At 34.0% G+C, this 19,698-nt stretch overlaps 1 protein-coding gene across 2 annotated transcripts; it reads right to left on the bottom strand.

Moving 5' to 3' along the window:
* Positions 1-282: 282 nt before the first annotated feature.
* pdcd2l (programmed cell death 2-like) lies at positions 283-18,980 on the bottom strand. 2 transcript variants are annotated; one of them, XM_044124039.1, is made up of 3 exons: positions 18,917-18,980; positions 1,598-2,097; positions 283-1,420 (listed from the first exon to the last, which is right to left on the bottom strand). In XM_044124039.1, the coding sequence occupies exons 2-3, from the start codon at positions 2,046-2,048 to the stop codon at positions 807-809; spliced, it is 1,065 nt and encodes a 354-aa protein (XP_043979974.1). In that variant the 5' UTR covers positions 2,049-2,097; positions 18,917-18,980; the 3' UTR covers positions 283-806. The 2 variants fall into 2 exon arrangements, with proteins under 2 accessions (XP_043979974.1, XP_043979975.1); XM_044124040.1 differs by lacking the exon at positions 18,917-18,980 and having other exon boundaries at positions 1,598-2,243.
* Between the last annotated feature and the right edge of the window lie 718 nt (positions 18,981-19,698).

The raw sequence follows: 19,698 nt of genomic DNA, 5'->3' as shown, positions 1-19,698 counted from the left end.
ACTCATTTACAAACGTTTGTCGGAGGACTGGACAGTTCATAGTTCATAGCATAAGCTCAGCAGATGTTCCACCAGATGTTTTCTAATTGCTGCTGCTAGTTTGAAGGAGCTGAGTGGGAGGCGATTTCTCAAATATGCTTGAAAGAATGAAAGCAACACTCCAGGTATGTTTATGATGAGGAAATAACACAGCATGATGTAAAGTTAAAAAAAACTATTTTACATAATGCCACCCCTTTAGGTAATAAGACTTACCTAATAATTGTGCCAACACAATCACAATGCAAATATGAATTCGTTTATTTCATAAAGGGGAGAATGCATATCAATGTGAATGCATCACTTACATATGACAGATTTCAGTAAACCTATCAGGCACTCACTTGGCATCAACATAACCAATCTGATTACTACAAAAAGAATGGAAATGGGGTTACACATATCAATGGCAGAATATGAATGTCTTCACATGTCCTTTACTTTTTTATGGTATTACACTAAAAAGGTGATTGATTGATGGAAACCGAACATTGTTCAGACGCAGATTATGATTGACATTTTAATGCTGCTGAGACAAACCAAAAACGATCGGCTTTAATGCCTGTTAATCCTTTCATGTTTATGTATCTGTGATGGACTGGTGACCGGTCCAGGGTGACCCCCGCCTCTTGATAGGCACCAGCACCCCTCCAGACCCCACTAGGGACAATAAGTGTGTATGATAATGGATTGGTGGATGTTTATGTACACTTCTTTCATCCATTTTTAATGTATAAAGCGATGATTAGACTAATCAATCTGCTCCATCATTTAAAGAGCTGCTGATCTGGGTCTGGCTGAACAAAGCAGAACTCCTCCACTGGGCAGTTTGCTCCTGCAGTCCAGCAGCTGTTAGTGCAAGTATAAACCAACACAGTCCCAAATTCCAGTTCGTCCTCTGGGCTGCTGTCTGTCCTCTGCAGCAGGCTGACCAGAGCAGGCATCAGCTGCAGCTCAAAGGTCCTGGGTTCTCCACAGGAGCCGCATGCTGGAACCTCCTGACTCCCTTTGGATGGCGGTTTGGAGATGAAGAGTGGTTTACTGTGGCGACAGTAGCGCAGGATCTGCCGCGGACACAACGAAACTGCCTTCATGAACCTGGAGAAAACAGCGTCTCCGTGTCTGGCTCCAGCCTTTTCATACTTCTCTCCTCCACCACCATCACCTCCCTCTTCTGCCTCCCACACTGCTGCCCCCTCCCTCCTCTCATACTCCCTCAGAAGTTCCTGAGCGTGCGCCAGCTGATCGTCCTCCTCACACAGTTCTGACTCCTCCACCACACTGATGAAGAATGGACGGAAGACGGGGACGTCTTCAAATTCTACCAGACTGAGTTGTTGGAGACCGGAGCTGACATCCATGGGGCAGACTGTAGGACTCACTGATGAAACACCAGAGTGAAAGTTAAGAGTCTGCAACACCTGACAGTTTTCCAGATTCCAAATGTCCCTCTGAGCCGAGATGGAGAAATATAATAGTAGCGTAAATCCCTACCACCACTCCCCCCGGACTGAAGGATGGCAACTGGCTGATGATTTAGAAATTTTGAAACACCTACCTCCTGTTTGTAGATCTTCCGACTGTTGCTGATGATCATCCCCTCCTCTGCATCCAGAATCATCTTCCTCTCTCTCCATTCCCCAGTCATCAGCGAACTCGCACCAATCTGTGGCCGACGGAACAACTACCTGTGGCGTGGAGGACTGGTTGGGAGCCTCCGCACACTGGGAGCGGAGAACCGTCCAGCTACCGGACATCCCGCTGCAGCCAGGCTGGCAGCAAGCGAACAGGTGGAGGTTTCTGTGGTAGGGAGAGTCCTGGAGGGGGCAGTACACTTGCACCACATGAGCTAGCGGGGCGCTACAAAGACGACAGCAGGGTGACTGCCCGGTGACAGCCGACGACCAGTCCGGTTTGCCTCCGACTTTGTTTGTCAGAAATGTGGAGCGGTATTTCCTGGGATCCAGCTCTCCGTCATTGAGACCGATAAGAAGTGTCTGATCGGCCATCGCTCACGAGTCGGAACCTTCCTCGAGCGGAGAAAGGTTCCTACCGGACCTGAAAAAAAACGCTACTGGTTCCGTTAGGACCAAAATTGACTTAATTAAAAATAAAAGCAGAAATCAATTTTTTTCCCCTTTCTCTTACACGTGCGCTTTCAACGTGTACATTTTAGATTAGTTAGATAGATAGATAGATAGATAGATAGACAGACAGACAGACAGACAGACAGACAGACAGACAGACAGACAGACAGACAGACAGACAGACAGATAGATATCATTCTGTATTTTGGTCTGTTTTAACTACACTTTAACAATTTGCTCTTATTGCTAGAGTCAACACAACAAGAACTTCATGAGGTTGAGGAATTGAACATACCAGAAAAAGAAAAAAAACGCTAATTTCTTAGCACCAAATTAATAAGTAATATTATTGTTCATAAAATATAAGTTCTTTTGAAATACTGCTTATATGCTTAGACAACAAATTTAGAGTTGGTAAACTTTGAAAAACTAAAATATCTAATGATTACATTGTGGCCTTTGGTTACCAGACAACGCTGTCATCTCTTAGCAACAGCTTAACAACAAATATTGTTATTGTTCAAAAAACATAAGATTTCAGCTGCTCTTTTGAAATACTACGTATTAAGATTCGTCACTTTGGTGAATTTTACAGAAAAGTTACATTGTGGCCATTGGTTACCAGAAAACGCTGTCATCTCTTAGCAACTGCTTAACAACAAATACTGTTATTGTTCAAAAAACATAAGATTTCCTCTGCTATTTTGAAATACTACTCATTTTATTCTACTTAAGAATGGTCAAGTTGGTGAATTTTGGAGAAAAATGAAAATGTTTTGTTTACCATTAATGGTACACAGACATTAAACACAAAAGTAAAATTCTGATTTAAACTTCATGGCAGTTTGTTACCAGAAATAGAGAAAACGCTCATCTCTCAACACCAAATGAATAAATTATATTATTGTTTATAAAATATAAGTTCTTTTGAAATACTGCTTATATGCTTAGACAACAAATTTAGAGTTTGTAAACTTTGCTAAACTAAAATATGTAATGTATACATTGTGGCCCTTGGTTACCAGACAACGCTGTCATCTCTTAGCAACAGCTTAACAACAAATATTATTGGTCAAAAAACATAAGATTTCCTCTGCTCTTTTGAAACACTACGTATCTTATTCTACTTAAAAATCGTCATTTTGATGAAGTTTTGAGAAAAGTGAAAATGTTTTTTTGCCATTAATGGTACATAGACATTGAACACAAAAGTAAAAACCTGATTTATACTTCGTGGCAGTTTGTTACCAGAAAAAGAAAAAACAATCATCTCTCAACACCAAATCAATAAGTTATATTATTGCTTCTAAAATATAAGTTCTTTTGAAATACTGCTTATATGCTTAGACAACAAATTTAGAGTTTGTAAACTTTGCTAAACTAAAATATGTAATGTTTACATTGTGGCCCTTGGTTACCAGACAACGCTGTCATCTCTTAGCAACAGCTTAACAACAAATATTGTTATTGTTCAAAAAACATAAGATTTCCTCTGCTCTTTTGAAATACTACGTATCTTATTCTACTTAAAAATCATCACTTTGGGGAAGTTTGGAGAAAAGTGAAAATGTTTTTTTTGCCATTAATGGTACATAGACATTGAACACAAAATTAAACTTGATTTATACTTCGTGGCAGTTTGTTACCAGAAATAGAAAAAACAATCATCTCTCAACACCAAATTAATAAGTTATATTATTGCTTCTAAAATATAAGTTCTTTTGAAATACTGCTTATATGCTTAGACAACAAATTTAGAGTTTGTAAACTTTGCAAAACTAAAATATGCAATGTTTACATTGTGGCCATTGATTACCAGACAACGCTGTCATCTCTTAGCAACGGCTTAACAACAAATATTGTTATTGTTCAAAAAACATAAGATTTCCTCTACTCTTTTGAAACACTACGTATCTTATTCTACTTAAAAATCATCACTTTGGTGAAGTTTGGAGAAAAGTGAAAATGTTTTTTTTGCCATTAATGGTACATAGACATTAAACACAAAAGTAAAAACCTGATTTATACATCATGGCAGTTTGTTACCAGAAAAAGAAAAAACAATCATCTCTCAACACCAAATTAATAAGTTATATTATTGCTTCTAAAATATAAGTTCTTTTGAAATACTGCTTATATGCTTAGACAACAAATTTAGAGTGGATAAACTTTGAAAAAATTAAAATATGCAATGTTTACATTGTGGCCCTTGGTTACCAGACAACACTGTCATCTCTTAGCAACAACTTAAGAACAAATATTGTTATTTCTCAAAAAACATAAGATTTCCTCTGCTCTTTTGAAACACTACGTATCTTATTCTACTTAAAAATCATCACTTTGGTGAAGTTTGGAGAAAAGTGAAAATGTTTTTCTTTTTTTTTTGCCATTAATGGTACACAAACATTTAACACAAAAGTAAAAACTTGATTTATACTTTGTGGCAGTTTGTTACCAGAAATAGAGAAAACGCTCATCCCTCAACACCAAATTAATAAATTATATTATTGTTCATAAAATATAAGTTCTTTTGAAATACTGCTTATATGCTGAGACAACAAATTTAGAGTTTGTAAACTTTGCAAAACTAAAATATGTAATGTTTACATTGTGGCCCTTGGTTACCAGACAACGCTGTCATCTCTTAGCAACAGCTTAACAACAAATATTGTTATTGTTCAAAAAACATAAGATTTCCTCTGCTCTCTTGAAACACTATGTATCTTATTCTACTTAAAAATCATCACTTTGGTGAAGTTTGGAGAAAAGTGAAAATGTTTTTTTTGCCATTAATGGTACATAGACATTGAACACAAAATTAAACTTGATTTATACTTCGTGGCAGTTTGTTACCAGAAATAGAAAAAACAATCATCTCTCAACACCAAATTAATAAGTTATATTATTGCTTCTAAAATATAAGTTCTTTTGAAATACTGCTTATATGGTTAGACAACAAATTTAGAGTTTGTAAACTTTGCAAAACTAAAATATGTAATGTTTACATTGTGGCCCTTGGTTACCAGACAACGCTGTCATCTCTTAGCAACAGCTTAACAACAAATATTGTTATTGTTCAAAAAACATAAGATTTCCTCTGCTCTTTTGAAACACTACGTATCTTATTCTACTTAAAAATCGTACCTTTGATGAAGTTTGGAGAAAAGTGAAAATGTTTTTTTTGCCATTAATGGTACACTGACATTGAACACAAAAGTAAAAACCTGATTTATACTTCGTGGCAGTTTGTTACCAGAAAAAGAAAAAACAATCATCTCTCAACACCAAATTAATAAGTTATATTATTGCTTCTAAAATATAAGTTCTTTTGAAATACTGCTTATATGCTTAGACAACAAATTTAGAGTGGATAAACTTTGAAAAACTAAAATATGCAATGTTTACATTGTGGCCCTTGGTTACCAGACAACACTGTCATCTCTTAGCAACAACTTAAGAACAAATATTGTTATTGCTCAAAAAACATAAGATTTCCTCTGCTCTTTTGAAATACTACGTATCTTATTCTACTTAAAAATCGTCACATGGTGAATTTTGGAGAATAGTGAAAATATTTTTCTTTTTTTGCCATTAATGGTACACAAACATTTAACACAAAAGTAAAAACCTGATTTATACGTTGTGGCAGTTTGTTATCAGAAAAAGAAAAAACGTTCACCTCTTAACACCACATTTATAAGTTATATTATTGTTTATAAAATATACGTTCTTTTGAAATACTGCTTATATGCTTCGACAACAAATTTAGAGTGGATGAACATTGAAAAACGAAAATATGCAATGTTTACATTGTGGCCCCTGGTTACCAGACAACGCTGTCATCTCTTAGCAACAGCTTAACAACAAATATCGTTATTGTTCAAAAAACACAAGATTTCCTCTGCTCTTTTAAAACACTACTTATCTTATTCTACTTAAAAATCATCACTTTGGTGAAGATTGGAGAAAAGTGAAAATGTATTTTTTTGCCATTAATGGTACACTGACATTGAACAAAAAAGTAAAAACCTGATTTATACTTTGTGGCAGTTTGTTACCAGAAATAGAGAAAACGCTCATCTCTCAACACCAAATGAATAAATTATATTATTGTTTATAAAATATAAGTTCTTTTGAAATACTGCTTATATGCTTAGACAACAAATTTAGAGTTTGTAAACTTTGCTAAACTAAAATATGTAATGTATACATTGTGGCCCTTGGTTACCAGACAACGCTGTCATCTCTTAGCAACAGCTTAACAACAAATATTATTGGTCAAAAAACATAAGATTTCCTCTGCTCTTTCGAAACACTACGTATCTTATTCTACTTAAAAATCGTCATTTTGATGAAGTTTTGAGAAAAGTGAAAATGTTTTTTTGCCATTAATGGTACATAGACATTGAACACAAAAGTAAAAACCTGATTTATACTTCGTGGCAGTTTGTTACCAGAAAAAGAAAAAACAATCATCTCTCAATACCAAATTAATAAGTTATATTATTGCTTCTAAAATATAAGTTCTTTTGAAATACTGCTTATATGCTTAGACAACAAATTTAGAGTTTGTAAACTTTGCTAAACTAAAATATGTAATGTTTACATTGTGGCCCTTGGTTACCAGACAACGCTGTCATCTCTTAGCAACAGCTTAACAACAAATATTGTTATTGTTCAAAAAACATAAGATTTCCTCTGCTCTTTTGAAACACTACGTATCTTATTCTACTTAAAAATCATCACTTTGGGGAAGTTTGGAGAAAAGTGAAAATGTTTTTTTTGCCATTAATGGTACATAGACATTGAACACAAAATTAAACTTGATTTATACTTCGTGGCAGTTTGTTACCAGAAATAGAAAAAACAATCATCTCTCAACACCAAATTAATAAGTTATATTATTGCTTCTAAAATATAAGTTCTTTTGAAATACTGCTTATATGCTTAGACAACAAATTTAGAGTGGATAAAGTTTGAAAAACTAAAATATGCAATGTTTACATTGTGGCCCTTGGTTACCAGACAACACTGTCATCTCTTAGCAACAACTTAAGAACAAATATTGTTATTTCTCAAAAAACATAAGATTTCCTCTGCTCTTTTGAAACACTACGTATCTTATTCTACTTAAAAATCATCACTTTGGTGAAGTTTGGAGAAAAGTGAAAATGTTTTTCTTTTTTTTTGCCATTAATGGTACACAAACATTTAACACAAAAGTAAAAACCTGATTTATACTTTGTGGCAGTTTGTTACCAGAAATAGAGAAAACGCTCATCCCTCAACACCAAATTAATAAATTATATTATTGTTCATAAAATATAAGTTCTTTTGAAATACTGCTTATATGCTGAGACAACAAATTTAGAGTTTGTAAACTTTGCGAAACTAAAATATGTAATGTTTACATTGTGGCCCTTGGTTACCAGACAACGCTGTCATCTCTTAGCAACAGCTTAACAACAAATATTGTTATTGTTCAAAAAACATAAGATTTCCTCTGCTCTCTTGAAACACTACGTATCTTATTCTACTTAAAAATCATCACTTTGGTGAAGTTTGGAGAAAAGTGAAAATGTTTTTTTTGCCATTAATGGTACATAGACATTGAACACAAAATTAAACTTGATTTATACTTCGTCGCAGTTTGTTACCAGAAATAGAAAAAACAATCATCTCTCAACACCAAATTAATAAGTTATATTATTGCTTCTAAAATATAAGTTCTTTTGAAATACTGCTTATATGGTTAGACAACAAATTTAGAGTTTGTAAACTTTGCAAAACTAAAATATGTAATGTTTACATTGTGGCCCTTGGTTACCAGACAACGCTGTCATCTCTTAGCAACAGCTTAACAACAAATATTGTTATTGTTAAAAAAACATAAGATTTCCTCTGCTCTTTTGAAACACTACGTATCTTATTCTACTTAAAAATCGTACCTTTGATGAAGTTTGGAGAAAAGTGAAAATGTTTTTTTTGCCATTAATGGTACACTGACATTGAACACAAAAGTAAAAACCTGATTTATACTTCGTGGCAGTTTGTTACCAGAAAAAGAAAAAACACTCATCTCTCAACACCAAATTAATAAGTTATATTATTGCTTCTAAAATATAAGTTCTTTTGAAATACTGCTTATATGCTTAGACAACAAATTTAGAGTGGATAAACTTTGAAAAACTAAAGTATGCAATGTTTACATTGTGGCCCTTGGTTACCAGACAACACTGTCATCTCTTAGCAACAACTTAAGAACAAATATTGTTATTGCTCAAAAAACATAAGATTTCCTCTGCTCTTTTGAAATACTACGTATCTTATTCTACTTAAAAATCGTCACATGGTGAATTTTGGAGAATAGTGAAAATATTTTTCTTTTTTTGCCATTAATGGTACACAAACATTTAACACAAAAGTAAAAACCTGATTTATACGTTGTGGCAGTTTGTTATCAGAAAAAGAAAAAACGTTCACCTCTTAACACCACATTTATAAGTTATTTTATTGTTTATAAAATATACGTTCTTTTGAAATACTGCTTATATGCTTCGACAACAAATTTAGAGTGGATGAACATTGAAAAACGAAAATAGGCAATGTTTACATTGTGGCCCCTGGTTACCAGACAACGCTGTCATCTCTTAGCAACAGCTTAACAACAAATATCGTTATTGTTCAAAAAACACAAGATTTCCTCTGCTCTTTTAAAACACTACTTATCTTATTCTACTTAAAAATCATCACTTTGGTGAAGATTGGAGAAAAGTGAAAATGTATTTTTTTGCCATTAATGGTACACTGACATTGAACAAAAAAGTAAAAACCTGATTTATACTTTGTGGCAGTTTGTTACCAGAAATAGAGAAAACGCTCATCTCTCAACACCAAATGAATAAATTATATTATTGTTTATAAAATATAAGTTCTTTTGAAATACTGCTTATATGCTTAGACAACAAATTTAGAGTTTGTAAACTTTGCTAAACTAAAATATGTAATGTATACATTGTGGCCCTTGGTTACCAGACAACGCTGTCATCTCTTAGCAACAGCTTAACAACAAATATTGTTATTGGTCAAAAAACATAAGATTTCCTCTGCTCTTTTGAAACACTACGTATCTTATTCTACTTAAAAATCGTAATTTTGATGAAGTTTTGAGAAAAGTGAAAATGTTTTTTTGCCATTAATGGTACATAGACATTGAACACAAAAGTAAAAACCTGATTTATACTTCGTGGCAGTTTGTTACCAGAAAAAGAAAAAACAATCATCTCTCAACACCAAATTAATAAGTTATATTATTGCTTCTAAAATATAAGTTCTTTTGAAATACTGCTTATATGCTTAGACAACAAATTTAGAGTTTGTAAACTTTGCTAAACTAAAATATGTAATGTTTACATTGTGGCCCTTGGTTACCAGACAACGCTGTCATCTCTTAGCAACAGCTTAACAACAAATATTGTTATTGTTCAAAAAACATAAGATTTCCTCTGCTCTTTTGAAACACTACGTGTCTTATTCTACTTAAAAATCGTCACTTTGGTGAAGTTTGGAGAAAAGTGAAAATGTTTTTTTTGCCATTAATGGTACACTTACATTGAACACAAAAGTAAAAACCTGATTTATACTTCGTGGCAGTTTGTTACAATTGTGACACTGAAAGACAATAAGGCCTGTGGGATGGATAACATTTCCGTTGAGCATTTGAAAAATGCAAGTAAAAAACTGTGTGCATTACTCTCTATGTGTCTCACTGGCTGTCTAGTACATGGTCTGTTACCTAAATCAATGCTATCTGTCATTCTGGTACCTACCATTAAAGACAAAGCGGTTAAGATTAGCTCCTTGGAGAATTACCGACCCATAGCTTTAGCTAGTAGTTTATCGAAAGTTTTTGAAAGAGTCCTTCTAAATAGGCTGGAAGAGTTCCTTTTGACCTCTGAAAATCAATTCGGTTTTAAACCCAAACATGGTACAGACATGTGTATTTTTGTGCTACAGGAGATTTTAGATCTGTATAATTTGCACAACACTACAGTATTTATGTGTTTTATTGATGCTTCTAAAGCATTTGATCGCGTGAATCATCAAAAATTGTTTTGCAAGTTAGAAAACAGAGGTGTACCCAAATATCTAATTAGAATAATGTTCTATTGGTATGGCCATCAACTAATGTATGTCAAATGGGGTAACTCATTGTCTGACTCGTTTAATGTTGGTAATGGAGTAAGGCAGGGAAGTATATTGTCCCCTTACCTTTTTAACATTTACATGGATGAACTATCAAGGCGCCTGAATTGTTGTAAAACAGGCTGTGTAGTTGGTGACCGCATAATCAATCACATAATGTATGCGGATGATTTGGTAGTCTTATGCCCATATAGTGCTGGCCTTCAACAATTACTAAGGGTCTGTTCCGAATATGGATGTGATTTTGATGTCAAATACAACGCTAAGAAAAGCAATGTCATGATTGTTAGAAGTAGAGCAGATAAGCATCTGATAACCCCTGACTTCTCTTTATCTGGCATTGTCCTCAATATACGCAATGAAATTAAATATCTGGGACATTACATAACTGATGACCTATTTGATGATCGTGACATTTGTAGGCAGTATTGCATGATATATGCTCAGGCTAATATTTTGATCAGAAAGTTTGGTATGTGTTCATCCTCTGTGAAGGTAGCTCTTTTTAAAGCTTTTTGCACTTCATTTTACACAGCCCATCTATGGCGAAGATATAAAAAAAGTAGCCTGCACAAACTTTATGTGGCATACAATGATGGCCTGAGGCTCCTACTTAAAGTGCCTAGATGGAGCAGTGCTAGCCACATGTTTGTACATACCGCTGTTCCCACATGTGCAGCTGCACTCAGGAATCTCATGTATAAATGTATGTGTAGATTATCTGTGTCATACAATAATATAATAGTAATTTTAGTGAACCCTGTTTTTAGTACAGTGAGATTTTTCTCAAGATTGTGGAAACATTGGCGTCATCATTTATTTGTGGCTCAGTGACTGTCATATTATTCTCTGTTTGTCTGTTTTTCTTTTTCTTTATCATTTGTGTTTACTATGAACCTCTTTTGTGTCTGGAATAAAGATTGATTGATTGATTGATTGATTGATTGATTGATTGATTGTTACCAGAAAAAGAAAAAACAATCATCTCTCAACACCAAATTAATAAGTTATATTATTGCTTCTAAAATATAAGTTCTTTTGAAATACTGCTTATATGCTTAGACAACAAATTTAGAGTGGATAAACTTTGAAAAACTAAAATATGCAATGTTTACATTGTGGCCCTTGGTTACCAGACAATGCTGTCATCTCTTAGCAACAGCTTAACAACAAATATTGTTATTGTTCAAAAAACATAAGATTTCCTCTGCTCTCTTGAAACACTATGTATCTTATTCTACTTAAAAATCATCACTTTGGGGAAGTTTGGAGAAAAGTGAAAATGTTTTTTTTTTTGCCATTAATGGTACATAGACATTGAACACAAAATTAAACTTGATTTATACTTCGTGGCAGTTTGTTACCAGAAATAGAAAAAACAATCATCTCTCAACACCAAATTAATAAGTTATATTATTGCTTCTAAAATATAGGTTCTTTTGAAATACTGCTTATATGCTTAGACAACAAATTTAGAGTTTGTAAACTTTGCAAAACTAAAATATGTAATGTTTACATTGTGGCCCTTGGTTACCAGACAACGCTGTCATCTCTTAGCAACAGCTTAACAACAAATATTGTTATTGTTCAAAAAACATAAGATTTCCTCTGCTCTTTTGAAACACTATGTATCTTACTCTACTTAAAAATCATCACTTTGGGGAAGTTTGGAGAAAAGTGAAAATGTTTTTTTTTGCCATTAATGGTACATAGACATTGAACACAAAATTAAACTTGATTTATACTTCGTGGCAGTTTGTTATCAGAAATAGAAAAAACAATCATCTCTCAACACCAAATTAATAAGTTATATTATTGCTTCTAAAATATAAGTTCTTTTGAAATACTGCTTATATGGTTAGACAACAAATTTAGAGTTTGTAAACTTTGCAAAACTAAAATATGTAATGTTTACATTGTGGCCCTTGGTTACCAGACAACGCTGTCATCTCTTAGCAACAACTTAAGAACAAATATTGTTATTGCTCAAAAAACATAAGATTTCCTCTGCTCTTTTGAAATACTACGTATCTTATTCTACTTAAAAATCGTCACTTGGTGAATTTTGGAGCAAAGTGAAAATGTTTTTCTTTTTTTGCCATTAATGGTACACAAACATTTAACACAAAAGTAAAAACCTGATTTATACTTTGTGGCAGTTTGTTATCAGAAAAAGAAAAAACGTTCACCTCTTAACACCACATTTATAAGTTATATTATTGTTTATAAAATATACGTTCTTTTGAAATACTGCTTATATGCTTCGACAACAAATTTAGAGTGGATGAACATTGAAAAACGAAAATATGCAATGTTTACATTGTGGCCCCTGGTTACCAGACAACGCTGTCATCTCTTAGCAACAACTTAAGAACAAATATTGTTATTGCTCAAAAAACATAAGATTTCCTCTGCTCTTTTGAAATACTACGTATCTTATTCTACTTAAAAATTGTCACTTGGTGAATTTTGGAGCAAAGTGAAAATGTTTTTCTTTGTTTTGCCATTAATGGTACACAAACATTTAACACAAAAGTAAAAACCTGATTTATACTGTGTGGCAGTTTGTTATCAGAAAAAGAAAAAACTTTCATCTCTTAACACAACGTTAATAAGTTATATTATTGTTTATAAAATATACGTTCTTTTGAAATACTGCTTATATGCTTCGACAACAAATTTCGAGTGGATGAACATTGAAAAACGAAAATATGCAATGTTTACATTGTGGCCCCTGGTTACCAGACAACGCTGTCATCTCTTAGCAACAGCTTAACAACAAATATTGTTATTGTTCAAAAAACACAAGATTTCCTCTGCTCTTTTAAAACACTACTTATCTTATTCTACTTAAAAATCATCACTTTGGTGAAGTTTGGAGAAAAGTGAAAATGTATTTTTTTGCCATTACTGGTACACAGACATTGAACACAAAAGTAAAAATCTGATTTATGCTTCGAGACAGTTTGTTACCAGAAAAAGAAAAAACACTCATCTCTCTACACCAAATGAATAAGTTATATTATTGTTAATAAAATATAAGTTCTTTTGAAATACTTTTTATATGCTTAGACAACAAATTTAGAGTTTGTAAACTTTGCTAAACTAAAATATGTAATGTTTACATTGTGGCCCTTGGTTACCAGACAACGCTGTCATCTCTTAGCAACAGCTTAACAACAAATATTGTTATTGTTCAAAAAACATAAGATTTCCTCTGCTCTTTTGAAACACTACGTATCTTATTCTACTTAAAAATCGTACCTTTGGTGAAGTTTGGAGAAAAGTGAAAATGTTTTTTTTTGCCATTAATGGTACACTGACATTGAACACAAAAGTAAAAACCTGATTTATACTTCGTGGCAGTTTGTTACCAGAAAAAGAAAAAAACGCTCATCTCTTAAACGAAATTAATAAGAAGTAATATTGTTTATAAAATATCTGTTCTTTTGAAATACTGCTTATATGCTTAGACAACAAATTTAGAGTTGGTAAACTTTGAAAATCTAAAATATGTACACTGTTAGACTTTTTATTGTAATTTTACAGTACCTTACTGGCAACACTGTTGCCAGTAAGTTACTGTAGAATGGTAATTACAGTAACTTACTGGCAACAGTGTTGCCAGTAAGTTGCCAGCAAGGTACTGTAATTACCATTCTACAGTACCTTACTGGCAACAGTGTTGCCAGTAAGGTACTGTAATCACCATTCTACAGTAACTTACTGGCGACTTACTGGCAACAGTGTTGCCAGTAAGTTACTGTAATCACCATTCTACGGTAACTTACTGGCAACTTACTGGCAACAGTGTTGCCAGTAAGTTACTGTAATCACCATTCTACGGTAACTTGCTGGCAACTTACTGGCAACAGTGTTGCCAGTAAGTTACTGTAATCATTCTACGGTATTCATTGGCAACTTACTGGCAACAGTGTTGCCAGTAAGTTACTGTAATTACCATTCTACAGTACCTTTACTGTTATGATATTTCACAGTTAATTTTTACTGTGAGTGTGCTTTGCAGTTATAACTGCTTTACTGTAAATGTAGTTTATAGCATAAAACTGTAAATGTATTTTATAGTAAAGCTGGTCTACTGTAAACTTGTTTCACAACATAATGTCAGTTTTACTGTAAATTAAAGTTTACATTTTTTAATACAAGAATATTTTACCATAAACCGAAAAGTTTCACAAAAGAAATTTTAGTCCAAGTACTGTGAATAAAAACAGGTATTTATTTTCAGCAGATTTGTTGAAATAAAATCTATTTATATATTCGCAATGTCATAAAGAACAAAGTCACAATATAATATACAATGTGCTATAAAACAACAAAACCATAGAACACACTACAGGTCATGTCAATATTTTTATGGCACATGTATGTAGCAACATGAACATGTGTGCATCAAGTACCAGCCATAAACTATTAAAGACTGACTTTTAAAAAATATATAGAATATACTTCATTTAAAAAACCAGCAGAGGCTGCATTGTCAGAAAGCAGTTAACAGTAGCTTAAATGTGCTCTGTTACACAATACATCACAGTAACAGTGCAAGTGCGATAATGTACTATATGGTAGGCATTCATATCAATAAATATTGTTATATCAGATGCATTTCCTACATTAGAAGAACTTTTATTCCATTTGTCAAACAAAATCAGTGGGATCCATCTTGTGGAAGCTGAACTGTAAAGAATAAGACAGAAAATGTGGGAGGTCATGAGATGGTCAGGAAGTTATCTACATTTTCAAATCAACAGGAAGGCTGACAAATTAAGCTGAAGTGACAATGTCCAAATGCATAAAACCATTGGCATAAAGCAGCATTAAGTTGATAATTTGTTTAAAAAAAAAAATCAATTACACTGAAGTGATAATAGAAGCTGCATAAAGAATGAGCAGGACTGGCTTCACTTCAGGTTTTTGGATTGTTTATGGCAAAAGCAGTCAGTCAGTCTTCACTAATTCAAACGATTGCGTACTGTATTGAGACCCTGCAAATGTCCCCAAGGAGACGATGAAGTACAACATGTCATAACAATCTTTTTAGTCATTTTGTTGGTGCTGATGGATTACTGCAAAGGCGTGCCTAATAAACTGAAAACTGCATAGTATAAAAAAAACACCTCAATTAAACGACTACACTTAAACATTTCTGTGATTTAGTAAGAGATGCAGCGACATCCACTTTTTACCACGGACACAGAAAAGATGCAGGCTACTCTAAAGGGCTATTGTGTAGGAATCACATGCCATTTATAAATAATAATTAAAATCATATTAAAAAGGCTAAAGTAAAGTCAGAACATGCAAGATAGGAGGAAAAGACAATAAAATAATAAACATTTGGTAAAATGCTTACCTAGTTGGAAGTCCTCTATTCAAATTCAGCGAGTCGTTTGAGGAAGGTGTTGATCCGGGAGTTGACACTGACTACTTTCCTCTTGACAAGACTTCCCGTCTTGCAGCTTGTACTGACTTTGGCTGTGCATTTGGTATCAACATCTGGATTGATCCTCACAAAGAATCTTTTAACAGAAATAAAATATATTAATTGTATTTTTTAAAATGAAGACATACAATACAGCAATCAGCTATGGTTCTTCATCATCAGTCAAACTGTCATTAAATTTTATTCATAAATGGCTTGGTGTAGAGTACTTACAGTTGTATCATCTCCAGCGTGGTGGATGCTGACTCCTGATACTCCAGATTGAAGTCATAATATGACCCAAAAAAGACAGCAAGGACACTGGCAAAGTCATGTAGTTGCTCAGGTTCGAAAAATACCTTCTTCTCCATACTGACCATCCACCAGGTTGCAGACATCAAGCTATTTCCTAAAATAGACAAACCCTTGTCAAGCTAATGCTAGTGAGTAAAAGTACAGACTACCATAACTATTACATACATTGCTACAAAAAAATTATAGTGATAGAAAATATTCCTCTTACCAAGCATGATTACCCTTGGTGTTGTAGGTAAGGTCATTTCCATCTCAACAGACATCTTGGTGGAAGATACCTTTGAAACATAAAAGGAAAACTCTTAATTATGAATTACTGGTAGTAATTTATATTTAAAGGGCCAGTTCACCCAGATTATAACAGGTTTTTGAGAACCTCACCCCAGAGACTAGACTAGACTTTACCCCTACATCCTGCTACCACTCTGAAACAGCGGATGTGAATGACAGTTTGTGAGGCTAAATGAATTTTTTTAAAGCATTACATTCCACAAATACAGTATCTGAATGGCTAAGTACAATATGGGTTAACAAAATGTTTGTAATTTGGGTGAATTGATCCCTTTAACAAATTAATTGAACAATTCTGATTTAAGATGTGTGTTTTAAGTTAAGAGTCGATATAAAATTACATCAACCAAGATGAAGATTGAGTCCTCTTTTTCTTCTAAATGTTTTATTTTTCTCTGACGGAAGTAGGACATTGCTCTATTCCACAACGAAACTGATAATTAGCTGTGTGTTGATGTTTCTTCACATGAGTACAAAATTCTCTAAATTCTGAAGTACAAATGCTGCAGAATTTACACCTGTACATAGTTGCACCTGTTAGTACTGACTTAACTTTAAATTTGCAAGAGCATGGTTTAAACAGGTGAACAGTCCTTATATGTAACCAGGGTTGGAAATTAACTTTTTTGTCCACCTGCCACTGTGGCTGAACCAACTCAAAAAATAACAGAAACCACTTGAATGTTTTCCACCTTTGTCCTCATTTACAGACTCTTGTACACTATGTTGGAGATGTAATGCTACTTTAGCAGGCTAACTAGCTGTAGCAAGCTCAAAGTTATAGATTAGGTTAGCTGCTCCTCTACATTTCCAGATTATTTTGTGGCTTCAAATATGTTTGAAGAGCTGTCTTTTTACCTGTCGTCTTGTCTTTTCAAGAGTTGAAACTATGTTAGCACTCAGCAGGACAAAACTGCACAGCCACTTGGAGGGAAAAAGCTTGGGAGTTAAAAAAAGTCATCTGACAAAAAGAAAAAAAAGAACAACGTTAGAATTCATCCTTGTTGACCTAGCTAATCTGCACTCTTAACATTTGCAAGGTCATGGTTTAAACAAATGAACAGTTAGATGTATTTTTTTAAAAAAAGGGGGGGGATCAATTATCAGTTAACGTTATATTGTTCGACAAAGGATGTAACAACAATGCTAACAGACACTCATCACTGAGCTTATCTCAACCCAAAGCTAGTCGCTCGAGGAAGATTTAGCGGCAAAAGCCAAGCTAAAACCTTCGGTAAAATTAGCACCTTAGCTAACGTTAATTCCGAACCAGCTCAAAAAATAACACCATCATATTTTTCTATCTTTCACCTCATGCTAAGTTATAGCATTATAGCATGATGCTATAAGTTACGTTAGCTCCATCTAAAATATACATTGGCTTCAAACAGTTTTCTAAGTGTTTTTTTACCTGTCTTGCGAAGAGCTGAAGCAGTGTGAGCCCACAGCGACAGAGCTGCACTTGCACTTGGACGGAAAAAGCTTCGGAGTTTAAAACAAACGTCATCAGAAAAACGTTGGAAGCGAAGCCACCCTTGATGACGTAGCTAGATAAACTGCATATTAATGTTAGCTAGGATGTGAAAAAAACAAAAATACATGCTCTCTTTCTGCCTTAAAATATGTTAACCACTAAAGGAGTAAAAATACAGAAACAGAGAACCACGATGAAACATCTATGATGACCGTTGGAAATCAAATAGAATTCTTACATGGCCAGCGCAAAGACATTATTAGTACAGTACCACTACTGTAATGTGTAAACAGTAAATTACAACTTCAAAACATACAGTAAGTTACTGTAATGCTATGTACTATACCCATAATGCAATGCAAATTACAGTAACTAATTGTAAAGATGTTTTATGTTAGTTTACTGGGCATTTTATGTGTATTTAGCTGTAAAAAATACAGTAAAGGCTAACAGTGCAAGATATTATAAATACAGTACCACTACTGCAATGTGTAAACAGTAAATTACTGCAACTTCAAAACATACAGTAAGTTACTGTAATACTATGTCCTTTACCCATAATGCAATGCAAATTACAGTAACTAATTGTAAAGATGTTTTATGTTAGTTTTACTGGGCATTTTGCGGTATTTAGCTGTAGAAAATACAGCAAAGGCTAACAGTGTAATGTTTACATTGTGGCCCTTGGTTACCAGAAAACGCTGTCATGTCTTAGCAACAGCTTAACAACAAATATTGTTATTGTTAAAAAAATATAAGGTTTCCTCTGCTCTTTTGAAATACTACGTATTTTATAATACTGACGAATTCTCACTTTGGTGAATTTTACAGGAAAGTTAATTTTATTGTTTTTTTTAATCATTGATGGTATATATACTATAAAACAGAAATTTAACACAAAAGTAAAAATCTGATTTATACTTCATGGCAGTTTACCAGAAAACGAAAAAACGCTCAGGTATTAGCACCAAATTAATAAGGAGTATTATTGTTTATAAAACATGAATTGTTTTGAAATGAAGCCTAGGCGCAAATTCAAACTGGAAGACTCTTTAGCCCCACCTGGCTCATCCTATCGGAGCATCCCGTCCATCACCGCTGTCCTATCAACGCTGGACCAAGCCACGTCACGTCCAATCACCTTTCCAAGGCCCAGCTGAAAAGGACCTCCATCCATGGCGTCTTCTGCTTCCCGGCCGCACTCAATCCTCCTCCACCCCTCCTCCACCTTCCCTCGCCCGGATCCTCAGGCTCGCATCCTTCTCCGACCTCCACCACCAGTGTCGGGCCCCGGGGGGATGACATTCCTATCCTACATCGGGAATGCTCATCCGAGCTTATTGCAATTCACAGTTCGGTGACCACAGCCGGGGCCCGAGCGCCAAAGAACTTTAATTCATGTCTGTCAATAAACCTTTCTAATCGCTGTTCATTTTCTCCGTCTGAGTCTCTCCAGATTGAAATACTTCTTATATGCTTAGACAACCAAATTAGAGTTGGTAAACATTGCAAAACTAACATATCTAATGTTTACAGTGTGGCCCTTGGTTACCAGAAAACACTGTCATCTCTTAGCAACAGCTTAACAACAAGTATTGTTATTGTTCAAAAATCATAAGCTTTCTTCTGCTCTTTTAAAACACTACTCATCTTATTCTACTAAAGAATTGTCAAGTTGGTGAAGTTTGGAGAAAAGTGAAAATGTTTTTTTGTTATTACTGGTACACAGACATTGAACACAAAAGTAAAAATCTGATTTATGCTTCGAGACAGTTTGTTACCAGAAAAAGAAAAAACACTCATCTCTCTACACCAAATGAATAAGTTATATTATTGTTAATAAA

This window comes from Gambusia affinis, linkage group LG08, assembly GCF_019740435.1.
Source record: "Gambusia affinis linkage group LG08, SWU_Gaff_1.0, whole genome shotgun sequence".
Taxonomy (NCBI): Eukaryota; Metazoa; Chordata; class Actinopteri; order Cyprinodontiformes; family Poeciliidae; genus Gambusia; species Gambusia affinis.
Note: the sequence above shows the minus strand (reverse complement) of the source record. Positions and strands in the feature narration are given on the sequence as shown.